Source organism: Solanum stenotomum, chromosome 8 (genome assembly GCF_019186545.1).
Source record: "Solanum stenotomum isolate F172 chromosome 8, ASM1918654v1, whole genome shotgun sequence".
Classification (NCBI taxonomy): Eukaryota; Viridiplantae; Streptophyta; class Magnoliopsida; order Solanales; family Solanaceae; genus Solanum; species Solanum stenotomum.
In genome coordinates, this window is record NC_064289.1 from 43,673,637 (window position 1) to 43,691,260 (window position 17,624).

Sequence of the window (17,624 nt, forward strand, 5' to 3'; positions counted from 1 at the left end):
CTTAGCCTTCACGAGCCGTGAAGTGGCTCGTGTGGAGGGTTTTCCTCAGAAGGTTACTGCCTCCCTCTTCTCTGGCATTACCACGTGCCATGGTGCTCGTGGGAGGTAAGCTTCCATTGGATGGGTTCTGTGAGCCACCACGGGGAACACCACACCTCGTGGTACCCTTCACAGTCTGTCTAGGCCTTCGTGAATGGTGCACAGGCTCTGCCCTTGGCTTGTGACCTTTCACTTGGTCCCTTACTTAGTCTACTAGATTCTGAGGTGTTACACTACTACTATGGATTACAAGGTTGACAATTTCTCCGTTGCATGAAGTTATGTTGTGTTATTTCTAGACTATTGTTCATCAACTTCATCCTAAACGTCGTCTTAGAGTCTAAAAATAAAATTGTCTTCTCTTCCTGGGATATCTAATTTCTTCATCGATAAAGTCATTATTTCAAATACAGGGATGCGATTTTCTATTCTTGAGAAAATTCTCTTAGATTTAATGACTTTGTGCCTCCATATTTTTTGTTTTTATATCATCCTTATCTATTTTTACAAGATTTTATTAGTGAAACTTTAACGATTGAGAGTTGATTGAAGTGTTAATCAATTTTTTGATGTATATTATTTCAAAACATAGGTCCTTTACTAGTTATAAAGATTTGTTGACATAATTGGATATCTCATAGTTTACTCTATTTATTGTATGTTTTTTCTTACTATTTTGTTGTCTCCTTAATATTGAATTGATTATTTTTTGTTAACATATATATTATCTCACTTGGACACGACCATTGTCCTTTTAATATTTTTCCTTTTTTTCCTTCTCATTCAACCCTTCTAAATATTTTTGGAGTGAGTTATGACTATTTTTGGCAAGCATATTTTTGTCTATTAGCATGAATTTGTTGTCCTTCCTGTCCCAAGTCATTTATGAGCGTTTGAGTTGTCTAGGTTAGACTCATATTCAATATTTTCATGTTTGAGATTATCATTATAACATAGTTCTAGAATTCAACATTTTGATCTACTTGTTCTTTCATAATGCGACAAGTATACATACCTATTTCTGAAAAAGATGTAAAGTTGCATAAATGATGCATCTAGAAGGGCCTTGAGAGCAATATTATAATGAAGAATGAATTTCTTAATGGGGCCAAAAATATTATTTTGTTGTTGTCTCAAATTTATCCTTCTATAAATTTTGTTTGAGAAACAAAGTATCAATAACGAAAATTGATGAACATTTGATCTCAAACAAGTAGGTTGCCTGTAAAAAAATTTATATTTATGTTGTTGTATAAATTATTAACGATCTTAACTTATTTTTAACGTATATTGATTTTCCAAAACTTTCACATAATAATTTTTTCACAAGGAGTATTTTCTAACCATCAAATTAGCAGATTATATATTTTTCATGTAGGAAGAAAAATTTAGAAAAAGCAATGCTTCATTGCTTCATAAAAACATCATTCAATATTATCAAGACAATTATATCACCATACATATATTATGATAAATATGTAAAATATAAAAATGATTAGATATCAAGATACTTCTAATAATTTATTATAGATTTACCATTCTTGAGCTATGTGATAATGTCAAATCATTTAATTTCCGTTGAGATGTTCTTAAAACCTATTAAAATTTTCTCTTTATTTTTTCTTATAATAGTCGAATATCTTCAAGGATGTTCATAAGCTTAGCGAGATTATTCCTGACCGAATGAAGCATGGGTAAATTACCTAATTGTTTAATGTTTAATTTCATGTTTTAAATATAAATATGATGTATTATGGGGGGACAATCGTAATCTAACATTGAAGTTAGGAACCTTCCACTTTTAATATATATATATATATATATATATATATATAATTCCTTAGGAGAACTATACATAAATTCACTGAGACAGGACCCGACAATACCCAAACACTATACAATAAGAACTCAAGTACTGGACATATAGACTGAAATAACCCTAGTATGAATGAAGCTTACCAACCTTAGCTAAACAACAATCCCAACATCATGGTCGATATAGACCCATGTTTGAACATGCACACACACAAAATGTAGTGTCCTCAGGCAATGAGATGTCAGAACGATTAAAAATGTATTGGTATGTTAGGAAAATAGTTGAATCATAAATAACTATCCTAAGTTGAATCAAAAATCTTCTTTCGATCTTAATGCATCATATCATGGAATCTCCTTTCGGTCTCAACCATTTGAAAATACAAATCAACCTTATACCTTTGTAAAATTAATCTTTTGAGTAGATTTGATAATTAGAAATGGAACTATAATTTATCTATTGAGCAAACTACAACAACTAAATCCAATTTGCAAGTGTTAAATTATTTACCCACGTCAATTAATTTCTTTCAAGCATTAACCAAAGATTTAATCTAGGACTAAGTTTGCAACCATAGCCATAAATGAACACATGCTAAATAGCTCAAATCCATGAATAAACAATAGGAAACAGAGCATGACATTAGACCTACTAAAATTAGTTAACACCCACTCCATAATTACACCCCAAAATTAGGGTTTTAGACAAGCATCATAAAAGGGAAATAAATTCTACCAATTATGTTTTCAGCCATTAAAGTGTTGATAATCAGCAATAATCTTCAATACCAACTTTGAATTGAACCCTCAATTTTCAAATACAAGACTTTTCAAAACCCCAAAACTATGAGAAAAGTAAAATTCTAATTATAATACTGAAAAGTCCATTCTCTCAATCTAAAAAAGATAAATGATTAAAGATGTTGATATTCTATGTCCTTTGTGCTATTTATAATTTCCCCAAAAAAGAATCCAAAATACATGTGCGACCTGATCGGTAACATTAATTGGGCTCTCTTACTTGATTGGCGGATCACCGTTCTGTTCGTCACCCCACCCTTTTATGACTTCAGGATTCAAGTCTTTTAACCTCAATTGACAAACTCGATTGAGTCAGCTTTTCACGTTCAGTTAATCATCGATGACCACCTTCGTTCGCCCATTCGGTATTTATATTAACTCAGTAGTCTGTCACTTTCAATGATGGAACTTTTAACTCACCCAATTGCTTCTGCGAATCGCCGTTTACTCTTTACTCTGCCCACATATCTTGAGTATTCTCAGAAGTGGATACTGTCACTTTAGGGGAGGTCCATACCTGTTGGGAAATCCATCCATTGTGTTAAGAGATCCTCAACTGGGAGTTTTTTCTCTTCTCAACATTTTTGTCTTGATCTTTAGACTTCCTAGATATAAAACTTCAAAATATCATGAGATAAGGACATAAATAGGCATTGAACATACTATTTGTTGAACTAAAAATGCCTCGAATGAGTCAATCTAAGAGTCATCAACACCCCTAGCTTAAATTTTTTCTTGTCCTAAAGTAAATAAAGAACACAATCAGTTCAATAAGGGTGTCTACAACAGTTCTCAATGTGAGCTTACATGCAAGCACCATCACAAGACTACTAACAAGCATACACAATATCTCAATCATGCTCAAGAAGCTTCAAATGATGACTAGACAGTATCAATCAAAGCTGAAGCTCACTAAAAGCAAAACCATGTTTTAACAAAAATATATAAATGCCCTCACAACAAAAATGATTTCATGCTCTCACAAAGCACATCAACAAAGAAGTTAGGAATAAATACAACTCTTACTCTCCAAAATAGAAATACATGTAAGCTTAATCTTCAGTGATGAGTCAAGGATTTTGACTCATTTTGGGCTTAACATTTAAAGATTTAGTATCCTCAATTCCTATTTTATACTCATAAGTGATATTAAAATGTTAGTTTTCAGCAATAAAGGCAAAAGAGCAAGGCAAGGACATTACGAGGTAAAAAAGAGTGTAAAGGCTGAAAAAGTTGAAGGAAAGAAAAAATGATACTCGCCAAAGCCACTCGGAGACTCGCTGAGTGGACTGATAGTGCTCAACTACACTTCATCAAATTCTAAGAGTTGGGTTCGATGCCACATGGAGTGATACAGTAAATTGACTACTAGGTAAATCAGTGTTCTAATCGTTTGTAGAAGTAGGCATTTTCGCAACAATATAGTAAACGACAAGTCTTTAACAATTAATGCCAAATGGGGAGATTTGGGTAACCAATTCACAACTACAAATAACCGGGAGTAAAAAAGTAGAGAAGGTTTCTTGATCATCTAATAAATTTAATGCCAATTTCGCCTAATGGGGGATTATTATGTACCAAAAGACGTTGAACCTTAGTGGGGTAGGCGAGGATTTTGGTGCAATAATCATTTCTAAATCAAGTATTATGAATCAAGTGAGTTCTTTCAAACCATGACAAACAAAAGATAGATTAACAGCCCAATACCTTAATCAATCTAGTTTTTCAAGCAATATTTGAGGGAATGCATTCGGACCCACTTTCTCAACCTAAATATGTAACAACACAACAACTACAATAATAACCTAATAGTTTTAATTCTAATACTTCTTTCTCAATAAATCTTAGAGTACTAAACTAGAATTGCATTTGTAACTACAATTCCTTTGTTAAAACACAATCTATTAATTAAACCCTCTTCAAATGAACAATAAAATCAGTAAATATAAACACCCATAAGCTAATCGACATTTTCAACTTCATAATCACACCCCCAAGAATAGGGGTTCTTAGCCAAACATAATAAAGAACAACAAATCATGACCAACAAAGTTTTCGATCAAGTTGGGCAACAATCCACAAGTCTCAAAATGCTCAAACTGAAGCTAAAAATCAAACAAACGCTAAATCTCTACTCAAAAGGTGTAAAAACAATGTTTAGAATGTTGAAGATCAAAATCCCAAAACTGGACAATGTGGGAACTTCTTTACTTCTTTTTAAAATTGTATTTATATGTTCCCAGAAATTCAACATCGGAGTCACTCGGTGAAGTAATTAGGGCTTCACCTACAACTCTGGCGATACGCAGAGTGCCCCCTTTTATCACCTTCTTGGCTTGGACTTTCACCATCTCTCTTCTGTAACTTTAGGCGAACTAAATTGGCATCGCAGAATGCTTTGGCGAATCGGTGAAATGCTTATGCTATTGCCAAGTTAGTTTTGTCCATGGGCTTGCGTGCTGAAACTTTAGGCAAGCTGAAGGTCCACTCGACGACTCTCCAAATTTCTTTCACGAGTACCAGCCTTGCTTTCCTTCAACTTTTAAGCTTTTTCGCTCCTTTTGCCATGTAATGTCCTTTCCTTGCTCTTTTGCCTTGATTGCTGCAAATTAACATTTTAACATCAGCTATAAGCTTAAAAAATGTATTAAGGATGCTAATTCCTTAGATATTATGCCCTAAATAAGTCAAAATCCCTGATTGATAAACACCCCCAACTTAATCTTTTGCTTCTCCTCAAGTAAAACACATGATCAATGAGGTCAACAAGATGTTTACAAATAGTGATACTTACGACTCAACATGAATGCACATGAGGTTCAATCTACTCATGCAATGTTCAAATGTGCACTACAAGTTCCAAAGTGTGACTAACCATCATCAAATATGAGTCAAGCTCACATGCTTACTTCAAATGCAAATTAAATCTCAACAAGAGTATTAGAATTCCAAAACATCAAGAATGATTCAATGCCTACACAAAGATCATCAAAATTTAAGACTTAAGGAATCAACATCAACTCTCAAACTCTCAAACATAAATACATGCATGATTCTACCCATATGCTTTCCCGTATTTTCCCATCAACATGTTAGTCGGCTCAATGAAGATCACCAAGGCTTTTCAAGGCGTTTAACAGGGCTGAGGGTAAAGGTATGATTGTATTAGCTTAGTTACTTCTACCTTCATGAAGCATGGCTTGCGTTTCACTTTTTTTCCATTTAGGTCTCTCTTTTTGATTTTCACAATCCAGCCCGAGTTCTTTCAAGAACAGAAGGTCTTATATGACTCATTGGACACCCTTTTCATTTATCTATGCAATAATTGAATTGCAACATTCGTTTTCACTCTTTTTATTCTTTTGCTTTTTCTTCTCTCTTTTTTTATATAGAGGGGTTCCATCTTTTTCAACACAACCCTTAAATGGTGAATTTCACATGGTTATTGCTCATTTTTTCTCCTCAATTTCTACTATAGCCCCAACTTAGGGTTTTGTTCTAAGTTGGCTATTCAAACATTGGGGAGGAATGTGGCCAAATTTGTTCATGTTTCATTAAAACAAAACGCTTGGCTAAAATGGTGCCAAGCTAGGTTCACACTCTCACAAGGTGGTCACAAAAAGGTACAATAGAAATTTGGTCCACTCTCAAAAATTTGTGCCTAAGATCATTTCTTTCATTCGCCTACATTTGTGAATAGGACCAACAAGGCAATTTTTTGGTATCACCAGACACATATTTCAAGGAAATCTCAACACACAAAGCATTCAACACAATCATCGATAAAGACTCTACAAATTTAGCTTCCGTAAAATAATAACCACAAGACTCATTTCAACAATCGTCTAGTCACAATGAGATGCTAAAAGTTCACACATGACTTATGCAACTTAAAGTTGCCTCATTTGAATTGTACAAATATATCGTTCAATCAAAAGCACTACCCAAGTCATCGGTTTTGATTGCAATCGATACTCAATTATGCAAGATAACAGACACACATTCGCAGGTACAAAAATTAGGAGGATTTGGATCAAAAACCAACATTCAGATTTAAAACCAATCCTTCACAATAATAAACATCCAAAACACGATAGATACAAAACATGATAGATACAACCCAAGGGGCGAGGTAACAGATAGCTCACCCCACAAATCAAAACCAAATATTGTCCTTAATGTAAAATTAAATAACTATCTCAAAAATAAAATAAGAAGAGTGTCAAGATCCCCTTGTTAGGATATGCCTGAGGTGAATGATGCACATCTGGAGCTCTCTCAATCTGGGCATCAGTTCTCGACGCATCTCCACCCTCAAACTCTACTTCACCGGAGCCAATCATCAACGTGTCTCGAAGTGAAGCATGCATAGACCTCTGTACCATCGGGCCCTCCAAATCCTCAGGATTATCATAAACAACCATTTAACTGGTCCCTAGCTCCTCCTCATATATCTCATGATCGTCCGACTAATCATCATCATCAGCTAGAGCAGCATCTATGATCTTAGTGGTCGGAGGAATCTCTCTAAACTTGGAATGTCGGGAAGGTCAACACTGCAAAATAATATAGAAAAATTAGTGTATTTAAGCTCATCCATATCACACCTTAATCTTACAACATCGTCTCTCAAGCCCGCAACATCTTTGGAGTAGAGACTTCCCTACTCACATGCCTTAACTCGCACAGTGAGGGCGTCCAAGGTTAGGCCATGTGGAGTAATCAAATCCCGATGCTCTCTCAACTCAACTCGGATAGGGGCTAGGGCAGTAACAATGTCCCGCTCAATCAGTCTTGGGACAACCACCTCAACCTGGGAAGCACGTACATCAACAGACTGGGCTAGATGGATCATCTTATAAAGCATCGCCTCTATCAACGGGGGCGAAAGCAATACCAAAAGCATCAGTAGAAGTGGGAGCAAATGTAAACGGAGCAGATAAAGTAGGAGCACCTGAAGGATCACCAACTTAAGTGATAGGAGTTGCGTATGCCTTATACATATCTATATCAACAATCGGGGATGTGTCCACCGGTACTGCTCTTCCCGTTCAGCCTCATCCATGGTGTACATGGCCTTAATACTCAACATGTTTATAGAGGAGGTGGGAGTCACTTACTCATCCATCTTTGCCACAAAGGGTACTCTAGCTCACCGGCTCAACTCTGTATTAGCACCGAGAATGGAAGAAATGTCTGGCTTTGCTTGGCCCTCATGGCCATCTCCTCTTTAATGAACATCCCGAGATTTTGTCTATCCGGGTCAATAATGGAACCAAACAAAGCTGCCTTTGGATGCTAGAGGGTGGACTCATTCTGTGAAAGAATCAGTGTGCTGCTTATGAATCCGAACAAGTATCTGACAGCCACATTCAGGTCCTTCTTCTAAATATGGGTCCTTGGCCTCGATCCACGACGGTATAATTTAAGAATTCAAATGGGCCAACCACCCTTTGAGGTCGTCTAGGGACTCTTTCTTAATCTTGTCTGCCAAGAAATATATCACATGCACTATTCACCCCAACGCTTCATTGATGTACGAATTTTTGAACTTCACCCTTTTTCCCTGGACTACTACATGATCAAAAGTACAAATTTCTTGTTGCCCTTTGGGAGCAGCTTCCCGTACTACGCATAGAATTCCTGTAAGAGCCTCAAGGTTGTGTTAACCGCTCAAGTTAGTGGAACCAAATGGTGTCCAATAGGTCAGAATACACATCCACTACTCCATCAGTGGACAATCTCTAATCTTCCAAGATTGTACGCTACTCTGCAGCCTTCAATATATTCATCGAGCGAGGCGGAGGTGCATCTACCGGGGCACCGATGGTGCCTTCTTAACTGTCTGTGCTAGAGATGGAGGATGTGTAGGAGTGACCTGGAGTGTAGCCGGATTATGTAGCGCTTTGGAGCACAACTCATCCTGTCACCGCTCAATGGTTTGGTAATCCTCTAGCTTTGACGCAGAGGCTGGCGATCTAGACTCACAATTATCGTCATGATCAGACTATGTAGTTGTGAGGTGGGTGTTGTAGATACCCATTCAGTTGGATCTGGACTCAACCGAACTCGGCTATGCATGCCCCTTTCTTTTGTCTACTCGCTTTCCCCCTGTCAGAGGATGTTTTTGTTGAGTTGATCGTGGAAGAGGAGCTTTCTAAGAAATAACCTATCCTCGTGCTCTCTTCCAGGGTGGTTACTTCCTTCGAGGTACTTTGGGTCTAGTTGTATTTGCAAGACAACATGTATCGAACAAAAGCATTAGAAACAGGTCACTGAAACAATAATTTAATAAATCTACATCAAAATTCGCCAATTAGCTCGGTGCATGACCTGACTCATTCAACAAGACTTAGAAAGCTCACAAAATTTCACAAAACAAACAAGTACAAAATTCTGCACAAGTCCGCGAGGTTCGGGGTTAATCGGTAAGTCGAGGAACTCAATCGATGAGCCAAGTGTAGCTCGCCGAATATCATAGAATGATTTTAAAAAATTAAGGCTGAAAAAATGCGATCACAAAGGCATTTGGTGAGACAACGAGTAAACTCGGCGAGCACATACATATCGTTGAATGTTACAGTGGCTAACACCTATCTTTTAGGGTAAAAATTCAATGCGAGGGGTTAGATGGCGAGTTGTCGAGTCAGTCGGCAAGCTCGACTTAGCTCGCCAAATAGTCTCTCATGTCAGATCTCTATCCTGACTCCCAATTTTTAACACACAACCTATGAGAACCAAATAAAAGTTCTATTCTATGCAATTAACGCCTACCCCATTTCACTACCAACCCCGGGGTACTAAGATTTCCCACATTTAATCTAAAATAAACTATTCAACGTCTTTCTCCCTTAAGAATGATGTCACCCACTCTATGATTAACGTTTCAAGGACACTTCATCCAAATCTATTCGTCAACGATCAATAGTTAGTATATAACCCAACTAAATGATTTGGGGTCGAATCCCACAGCGAGCAGTTAGTGTTTGAGAATCAATTGAGAAGTACAAATATGGTCAAATTAGTCATAGGAATAAAAATTATCGAATAAAGACATCATTCAAATCAGGGGTTGACACGAATGTCAAATGGAGATTTTGATTTTGATTATCAACTACAAATAGCGAAAATTAATACGAAGTAACAATAATGAGACGGGTTCTTGGGATGTGATTCGATTATAGGCTAATATAGACAATTGGGTAATTGCAACTAATAGAAAATAGCTAAATATTAGTGAGTAAGCTAGACTATAGAGGAGGTAAACATTCTCTCAAGTTGAACCCCGAATCAAGTCGATTTCTCTCTAACATCAACAAGCATTCAAAATAAGAACAACCCACACCTTAGTCCATTCACTATCTCGAGCTGAATGTGTGGAATTAGGTTTAGGATTCACTCTCTCAAGCTGAACCCATGACTACCCAATACCCACAAACCATTAATCAATAAGCTTGATTTTAAAACCTCTCTCTCGAGCACGACAAAAACACGTAGGTGGAACTGCATTTGCAACTACAATTCTTAAATTAAACCACAATTACTGATTGAACTCTCTTCTAAACAATGTTAAACTAACAATTAGCAATACCCATAAACTAAAGTAGCCCATAATCACATAATCACACCCCCAAGAATTGGGTTTTAGCTAGACATCATAAAAAGATAAAAATCGTTACCAAATTGAGTTTCCTTCTGCTGGGTAAGATTGATTTTGTCTTTACAATGGTCTAATTCGAAGAATCTCAAAGACCCACTTCCAATTTCTCAAAGTGAAAAACATCAATTCTTCAAAGCTAAAGGAAAAACTAGAGAAAACATGTCTGAGTCTCAGAATATTCGATATAATGAAATTTAGATATCTCCTCCATACTAAACTAAATGTCCAAAAATGTATTTATATTAGCCAAAAAATGTTCTGCGAAGAACCACTTGGCGAAGTAAGTTGGGCTCGCCGAACCACTAGGTGAGTTGCCCTTTGGTCACTTTCATCACCTTTCTGCCTTAGCATTCAGCATCCTCTAGTTTTGTAACTTTGGGCGTTTCAGTACTAAATCATGGAACTACTCGGTGATTCTCCGACTGCTCTTTTCCATCGCCAACTTGATTTCTTCCCTCAGGGCTTTGCACACTAGAACTTTAAGCTGTCAAATGGCCATTCGACGACTCGTAAAGTGGACTTGGTGATCACTAGGCTTGTGTTTCTTCATTCTTTCAACTCGCTTTGTTCCTTTTTGCAAATTAGTGTCCTTGCTTTGTTCCTCAATCCATATACCTGGAAATCAATGGTTTTACATCAGTTATTGGCACAAAATAAACATTTGAGGACACTAATTCTATATAAATATGGTGAAATGGTTTGATGGACTCTTATACTTGTATGAGTTTGTATTCAGGGCCCTTTTATTTAACTCTTTGTCAACTGAACCCCTAAATCCCACTACACCATTTTAGGCCTATGGCCACCCCAGTAAAGTGTAGCCTAAACTAGCAAAAAGTGTGGCCTTTGACAAAAGGCTACACTTTTGGACTTTAAGCAACACTTTTTAGGGGGTGGCCTAATGAAGCGGAACCTTTGACATTAGGCAACACTTTTTAAATGTCGCCATCTTTGGCTACACTTATAAAGCGTAGCCAAAGAGGTATAAGGGCACGCTTTGTTGTGATGAATTAGCCACACCTATTTTTTATTATACTACACTTAAAAGCGTTGCCTTTTCTTTGTTATTAGTCACACTTAAAAAGCGATGCCTTTTATATCTCATCAAGAGCAACACTTATAAAGTGTAACTTTATATCTCATCTAGAGTACAAGATAACATTGGACGTCCTACAACAACACTTTTGAAGTGTGGCAATGTTGTGTAGAATTTTGTAGCCACAATTTTTTATTTTTAATAATAATAATTTTATTTGCATATATTTAATATATAATCACATAATTAAATATACAAGTGACCTAAAGCACAAAATTAGCTAATAATTAAATCGAAGCTATATATTTCAAATAAACTTCGAGAAACATGTCTTGTACAACCAATACTTAGAAAGTGATTGCTTAAAGATCTCTACTATCGATAAATTCCAAAAAATCAAATGCATTCAAACGTATATGACAATAGTACAAAAACTCTTCATCCTTCACTACAATAGACCGAATTTACTTTTGGCCACATGCAATTCAAATTCAATTACCGGCATTTTCCTGCAAATTCAAAATAAAATTATAAGTTAGTGAAATAAATGTGGAAGTGCATAATTGGAGAGTATTCATTGTAAGCCAGCCAATCCAAATCAATATATATATGCAAATCATATAGAACATTTATCAACACATGAATTTTGGATTACTGCATGTATTGTAAACACAAAGAACAGTTGTTACATATCTGTATTGGGCAGGAACTGGGAGCTGCCTATTTCATTAATCAAGAAAGAGCTCAAGAGACTAGCTCTCACATTCACATTTTGATATTAAGCAAAGAGATGAGGAATTTAAAAAAAGAAAAGAGTAGGAGGCTGCTAGGAAGAACAAAACCAAAGGGGAACAAGGCAAACAAGATTCAAGAAACCTGCAAATGCAATACACAAATAGAGAGGATGGAAACAGCAGTTCACAATACCAGCAGCACAAAAAAAAGGAAATAACAACAAGCCAACTGATGAAGAATGGCAGACTCAATAAAGAGCTGAAATAACTACTAACTCTGCACTCCCTACATCTAATAATTTCATTGATCTTTCTATGCAGGATCAACCAAACAATCAAGAAGGAGCTGAAAATTAGAATTCAAAAGATAAGCATACAATGGAGACACAAATTAATAATAAGTCAACCACTGACAGCATGTTGGGCATGAGAACACCCACATTAATCATAGTCTAGACCATAGATCCTCTACTAGCCCCCTCAGCATCACATTCAGAATAAACAGCAAGTTCCAGACAGGTTTCAGGTTAATGCTACAAGTCAAGGTCATAAATTATTTAATCTTAAGTTATTTTCTGCTTTTGCAAAAAATTCAAGAGAACCTATATTTTAAAGTTATAATAAGATCCATTTTAAATAAAATCATAGGAGCATGGGAACCTGCAGGAGCCTCTGAGTATTTGGAGGTAACACAATATTCCTATTTCTTTGATTTAGGACAGCTAATTGAGAAGTTCGTCAGTAGAATATCATCTTGGACAACAAAGAAACTATCATATGCAGGGACAGTACAGTTGGTTCAAACAGTTTTGTTTGGTGTACAGTCATATTGGGCACAATTGTTTCTAATACCAGCAAAGTAGTGAAACTTATTGAGGCTCATTGTAGGAGCTATGTGTAGACAGGTACAAATCATATAAACAAAAAAGCTCTAGTTGCTTGGGAGAAAATATGTACTCCAAAATCTGCAGGTGGACTGAATATTACAAATTTGCATTTATGGAACAAAGCTGCAATTGCTAAGACTTTCTGGGACCTTACTCACAAGAAGGACAAGATGTGGATTAGATGGATTCATAGTTTCTATATAAAATCAAAAGGTAAACCAAGCAAGAAAAATAGAGCAGCAATTAAAAGAAGACAACAAAAAGAGGCTGAGATACAACATTCCATAGTACAGGAAAGACAGATTCCTAGAAACAAGAACCAACAGCAATAGGATGACAACTCAAACCACATCAGAACAGAGTTTAACTAGCACAAGTGACAACAAACTCACTCACAAAAATACAACAAAGTCTCTAACCTTCGAAGAAATCTAAAAGGGATAGCTTTAGCTATGAGAATCTGTTTAAGCAATGAAAACTAAAACCATCTCTCACAACAACCATCACAGTTCAAAGCAGTAAAACAACAGGGGATAAAAGTACACAACTACAACCTAAAATCAGTAGAGTCCTCCTTCAACACAATACAACACTCATACAACTAAAAATATAAAAAAAATTTTGGTATATAAGCTTAAAGGAGACAATGAGTAACAAAAACAAAGTAAACTTTCAAAGATTCAAGATAATAAAATAAGTTCAGAATTTATTTACTAAGAATACCAGCTCAACTAGAAGAAAAACAATATGCAGACTATTAACAGAAAATGTAAAATAAAAAATACCTTTTGAAGAATCGAATCATGAGCTGACCCTGAAGAATGTGGAAGATTTGTGCCTCTTACAGCTTTTGCGCTACTTGCATCAATATGTGAAGCAATGTTTGATCCAACACACCCTGGTATATCTTGAAAATTCAATCCAGGGTTGTTTTGCAGCAATTGAGTGAATAAATGTCGCATTTGTTCTCTCAATTCTTCCTTTAGAGAAGTGATTTCATTGGCATGCTTTTGTTTTAGATTGTTAATTTCCTCATCTTTCTTCAAAGAACTTGTTGTCACTGATCTACCATAGCACCTAAGTCGACCAAGCTGCTCCTTTCCAAACACTGCCCTAAATGCATCATCAGCTGTTTCCCCAGAATTTTGGCGATTTTGAAGTTCAGCCTGTTGAATAAAATTGGCATCCATAATGAATTGTAAGTACTATTTCATTTCCAGTCCTATGATAGCGATCAAGAACAAAAAAAATCTGACAACTTTTCCTAGCAAACAATTCAGCGACATCGACAAAGAGAAGAAGAACAAAAAGAAGAAGAAGAAGAAGAAGACATACGTGATAAAATTCAATGGAAAACTCCCCACAATATATAAATTTTAAGTCTCAATCATATTCACTACTAATCCTCTTTAAAAAACTTACTATTGCAACTTGGGTATCAGCCTGGATTTCCTTTCCCGTCTTGGTACGAGTTGCAATAAACATTTCAGGCTTTGATGGTTCTTCGTTGTTGTCTTTGGCTGCACGCTACAAATTATATAAAAAAAACAAAAAATACATCAGTATGCTCTAATAAAGTACAAAAAAATGAAATTCAGATTTTTGAAGAAATGTCAGCTAAGTATTACCAAAGCCACGCGTACTCTTGCAAAATTAATAGGTCCCATTCGATGCCTCCACTTTTGTTGTTTCCTGTTTTGAGAATTCATCTCGCATATGGCCTATTATNGTCTTTGGCTGCACACTACAAATTATGTAAAAAAAACAAAAAATACATCAGTATGCTCTAATAAAGTACAAAAAAATGAAATTCAGATTTTTGAAGAAATGTCAGCTAAGTATTACCAAAGCCAGGCGTACTCTTGCAAAATTAATAGGTCCCATTCGATGCCTCCACTTTTGTTTTTTCCTGTTTTGAGAATTCATCTCGCATATGGCCTATTATTAAATAAAAAGAGATAATTGAAATGATAAATAAAAAATGAATAGATATGATGCAAAATATGTCGATGAGTAGAAATGCACTATTTTAGCCTTACTTGAACAGTTGGGTGTTTCCAATACTCGATCAACTGGCAGAATTGATTATCTGGAATGCCATCAGGACGTTTTGCTAGCATATCCTCAAGGGTACTATTTTTATCAAAAAAATTCTCTTTAATTTTTTGCTTGTGTCGCCTCCAAGCATCACGAAGACTAGTCATCACCCACTTCTTTCCTTCTACTGGAATTAGAAATTTGGACTATGCAAAATAAAATATTTTTAGCTTCAGTAAGTAAAAACAAATAATAAAATATGCAATCCCAAGAGTGATTGTTCTTACATTGATATATTCCCACATGCGCTTTTTAGTATCCTTTGGCACCGCATGCCAACTAGTGTACATCAAGCTGATGAATCTAGGATTCCTTGCAATTGTTCCTATAAAGTTGCTTAATTGTGACACTATCTTATTAGTTGGTCCCACTGCTTGTCCTTTATCAAATGCCACCTCATTTCTTTCTTCCAAATTTCTTGCGTGAATATCCTTACATGTTGTTTGTCCTCGAACTTTTTTTGACTTCGAAATTTCTAGATTGATGTAACAGACAAGAAATAAGATATTTCTTTTATAACGAGTACTAAATCTTACATGGTTTAAGACATACCTTTTGTACTACAACCAATGTCAATTTCCTCTTCGACATCACATTTATCTCCACCGAGTTCTTCTTGATCCACAAGATCATCCAATCCTTTGTTGTGTTCATTAATAATAGGATCATGAATATCATGTTCATTGTGTATCTGTTGCTTATCCAGAAACAGATCAATAGTGGTAGATGGTCGGACCGATTTCCTCTTCACTTGTTTGAAGTTCAGTAGATCCTCATTATCATGTTGTACCTCTCCATTACCTAGTGTTGTTCCAGTCACATGTACTGAAGCAGTAACACCTTCCTTGAATGATGTTTGGAACCTAGAGTTATTCATAAGAAGTTTAATTCCTTTCTCTTGAATGGACTCTCCAGATTGAAATAACCTCTGTTTAGTTTGTCGTTTCCCTGCAATCATATGTGAGGTTCTAAGCTCTTCCCTTGAAGATGATTGAATTACTGATTTGTGCCCAAGCAATTTACTCTTTCCTAGTTGTGGAGTGAAATCCTCAGAATTCTTTCTTTTATGTGGTATTGGTGCCTGCTCTTTCTTAGATCTATCATTGCGTTCGTTTGCAAGTTGTTCTCTCTTAATCTTGAATTTGTTGGCCAATTCAGTACTTGATCGGTATTGCATATCAACATCCATATTCTTGAATGGACTTTGAGCTTTGTTTGGATTCGGACCCTTTTTCTTTAGTATTGCTGATTGATTCATTCTTCTCGCTTTGTTTTAATCTCTTTGATTTCTTCTCCTGTGGTAAGTAAACCTACAAAATAAAAAGGTTTTTTAAGTGAAAGAAGTAGCAGCAATATAATCTTGATATAAGGTTGACAGATGGATAGCTTATTAATTTGGAACATTGTCCTTCCTATGCCTTGTGCATCTGCAGAACCCACGAACCAACTCTTTCCAGAATTTCCAACTCTATAGAAGTTATAGAAAAGCTCAACTCTTTCCAGAATTTCCCGCACTGTATTATAGCAGATTGCAGCAGCTGAGTTTCCAAAATTTCCAGCACTGTATAACATTGTGGCAGCTGAGTTTCCAGAACTTCTAGCAGTAGATATACTGTAAACTAAGTCTATAAGCTGTACATACACAATATCCCCGGAGCCACAACTAAACTAATCTTATATCCTGTACAACCATTCAGAATACTTTACCTAGAGCCACAATTTTATATGTGAATACTTTACCTTCTAACCAGCTATACCAAACATAAATTACTTAACCAAATCATATCAACTAAAGCGTTGTGAAACAACTAAACAGGCTCATTTCTGTGCACAGTGTTCCACCATCTCATCACCATGTATTTAAGAGGAATATAATCCTTTTGGATACCCAGGAAACAGCAAGGAACCCCAGACCTTTTTGGCAAAACTTCCAGAGTTGAAAATATGTTCAGTAGTGTCAAGTTCAGGGGAATTACAGCAAAAACATTCTGCAGGGTCAACTCTAAAACTGGAAAGCTTCTCATTACTTAAATTACTTAAAGGTAAATCGTTGTACCTTTCTCGGAGCGACGAACTCAGGACTGCGACAAAACCAGAAACGACTTCAAACTGCAGAGCTCACTGTTCTGCCTCTAATGCCTACTGCCTGATAATAAAAGGAAAAAAATAAGAATATAAATAACAAACAACAAAATATAACAATATTCAGCTAGAAGTACAGGTTCCTCATTTAATATCTTTGATTACTTTCCCTGTGGTAAGTAAACCTACAAAATAAAAGGTTCTTTAAGTGAAAGAAGTAGCAGCAATATAATTTTGATATATGGTTGATAGATGGATAGCTTATTAATTTGAAACATTGTCCTTCCTATGTCTTGTGCATCTGCAGAACTCACAAACCAACTCTTTCCAGAATTTCCAATTCTATAGAAGTTATAGAAAAGCTCAACTCTATTAAGAATTTCCAGTACTATATTATAGCAGATTGCAGCAGCTGAGTTTCCAAAATTTCCAGCACTGTATAACATTGTGGCAGCTGAGTTTCCAGAACTTCT

At 35.9% G+C, this 17,624-nt stretch overlaps 2 protein-coding genes across 2 annotated transcripts in view; both read right to left on the bottom strand.

Moving 5' to 3' along the window:
• LOC125874890 (uncharacterized) overlaps window positions 1–17,624 on the bottom strand; it is a 942,258-nt gene that overhangs the window by 551,894 nt on the left and 372,740 nt on the right. The window lies entirely within an intron of this gene.
• Window positions 7,512–16,327, bottom strand: LOC125873815 (uncharacterized). Its single transcript, XM_049554664.1, has 8 exons — window positions 15,622–16,327; window positions 15,297–15,544; window positions 15,012–15,215; window positions 14,601–14,693; window positions 14,395–14,499; window positions 13,758–14,138; window positions 11,851–11,860; window positions 7,512–7,609 (listed from the first exon to the last, which is right to left on the bottom strand). Exons 1-8 carry the CDS (start codon window positions 16,325–16,327, stop codon window positions 7,512–7,514), a joined length of 1,845 nt encoding a protein of 614 aa, XP_049410621.1.